Genomic DNA, 1295 nt, shown 5'->3' with positions numbered 1-1295 from the left:
TTACAGGCAAGAGGGCCACAGCAGCAGCCAGGTCATCCAGACGCAGAAGCCCCGGGCGCTGGTGCTGCTCCCCGAGGCCGGCGTCTACATCATCGAAGTCCGGGCGTACAGTGGAGGCGGGGACGGCCCGGCGAGTGCCCAGATCAGGGTGCCCTCTTACGCAGGTGAGCGCCAGGTCGTCCGCGCTTGCCGGTGACCCCACAAGCCGCGGTCCGGAGCCCCGGAGGGGCCTTTCCGCAGGCCGATGTCCAGGTCCTGCTCCGCTGGGCACGACGCGTGGCCGTCTGCCCTCAGCGTCCTCATTTGACATTCTCCTGCGCGGGCTGGGCCCAAGCGCGTCCAGCTGGTCACCTGGCTTCACCCGCCTGCCCCTCGGCCGCCGCTGTCCTTAGGTCGTCCGGGGCGAGGGGCGGGGAGGCTGCAAGGGTGCGCTCCCACTCTTTAAGCTCTGTTTTTATTTATGTATGCCCCGGAGCTGGGGTGCCGCCGGAGGGGCAGGGGACAGGGTTCACCAGAGGCGGAGCGGGGCGGAGCAGGACTCCCACTGCTGAGGGGCAGCGGGGACACAGGCGGGGTCTGCTGCGCCCGGGGGTCGCTCCAGGCCGGGGCCCGGACTCCTGCCGCGGCAGCTGCGACAGCTTCGGGGCTGAGACTGAACCCCGGCACCCCCAGGGAGGCCCTAGAGAACACGCTTTTTATAATTAAACTTTTATCATTTCCATTGACTTCGCAGTAAGTCCTGTCTGTAGAGTCACCGTGTCCTGCTTTCCCACACCCGCCTCGCTGCGGCCCCTCTGGCGCGAGGCCACGTAATCACACGCTCACCCGCTGCGGCGTGGCTGCGCAGCGGCGCGACATTTCCGCTTCTCCGGCCCCGTGCGAGCGGCCTCCGCCTCCAGGCCCGTCTGCCCTGTCTTTTCTTGAGGATGCTTAAGATGCTCAGTGACCCTGAGCCTGCCCTGGGTGCTGTGAGCCGTAGTCAGCGATGACATTAATCACAGGCTTCCCTCGGACGCCGTCGCTGTTAGCGGTGTTAGTGACTCGAGCTTGCACGGTGTCCTCACCGTGGGTCAGGCTCGACTGTGAGCGCGCCTGCATGTCGCCTTGCGTGACCTCAGCAGCAACCACGGGGTGTGCTGCCACTATTCCTGTTTCACACGGAAAATGCGCTGCGTGGCCTAAGATCACACCGTGACAGAGCGTGTTACCGCAGTTAAATCCAGGCAGCCTGTCTCCAGCCGGGGCCTTCCCACAGCCGCCCTTACTGCACAGCGAGAGAAAACCCATTAAAAAAA

General features: G+C 64.9%; 1 protein-coding gene across 1 annotated transcript in view; it reads left to right on the top strand.

Moving 5' to 3' along the window:
• CNTN5 (contactin 5) overlaps positions 1-1295 on the top strand; it is a 213364-nt gene that overhangs the window by 209205 nt on the left and 2864 nt on the right. The window contains exon 17 of the mRNA XM_004689429.2: positions 1-164. This exon is cut by the window's left edge and continues 3 nt beyond it. Within this exon, the coding sequence (XP_004689486.1) occupies positions 1-164 (164 nt within the window). The remainder of the gene's footprint in view (positions 165-1295) is intronic.

Source organism: Condylura cristata, unplaced genomic scaffold (genome assembly GCF_000260355.1).
Source record: "Condylura cristata isolate star-nosed mole 26May11 unplaced genomic scaffold, ConCri1.0 scaffold00025, whole genome shotgun sequence".
NCBI lineage: Eukaryota > Metazoa > Chordata > Mammalia > Eulipotyphla > Talpidae > Condylura > Condylura cristata.
The sequence above is the reverse complement of the archived record's forward strand: the minus strand, read 5'-3'. Positions and strand labels throughout refer to the sequence as shown.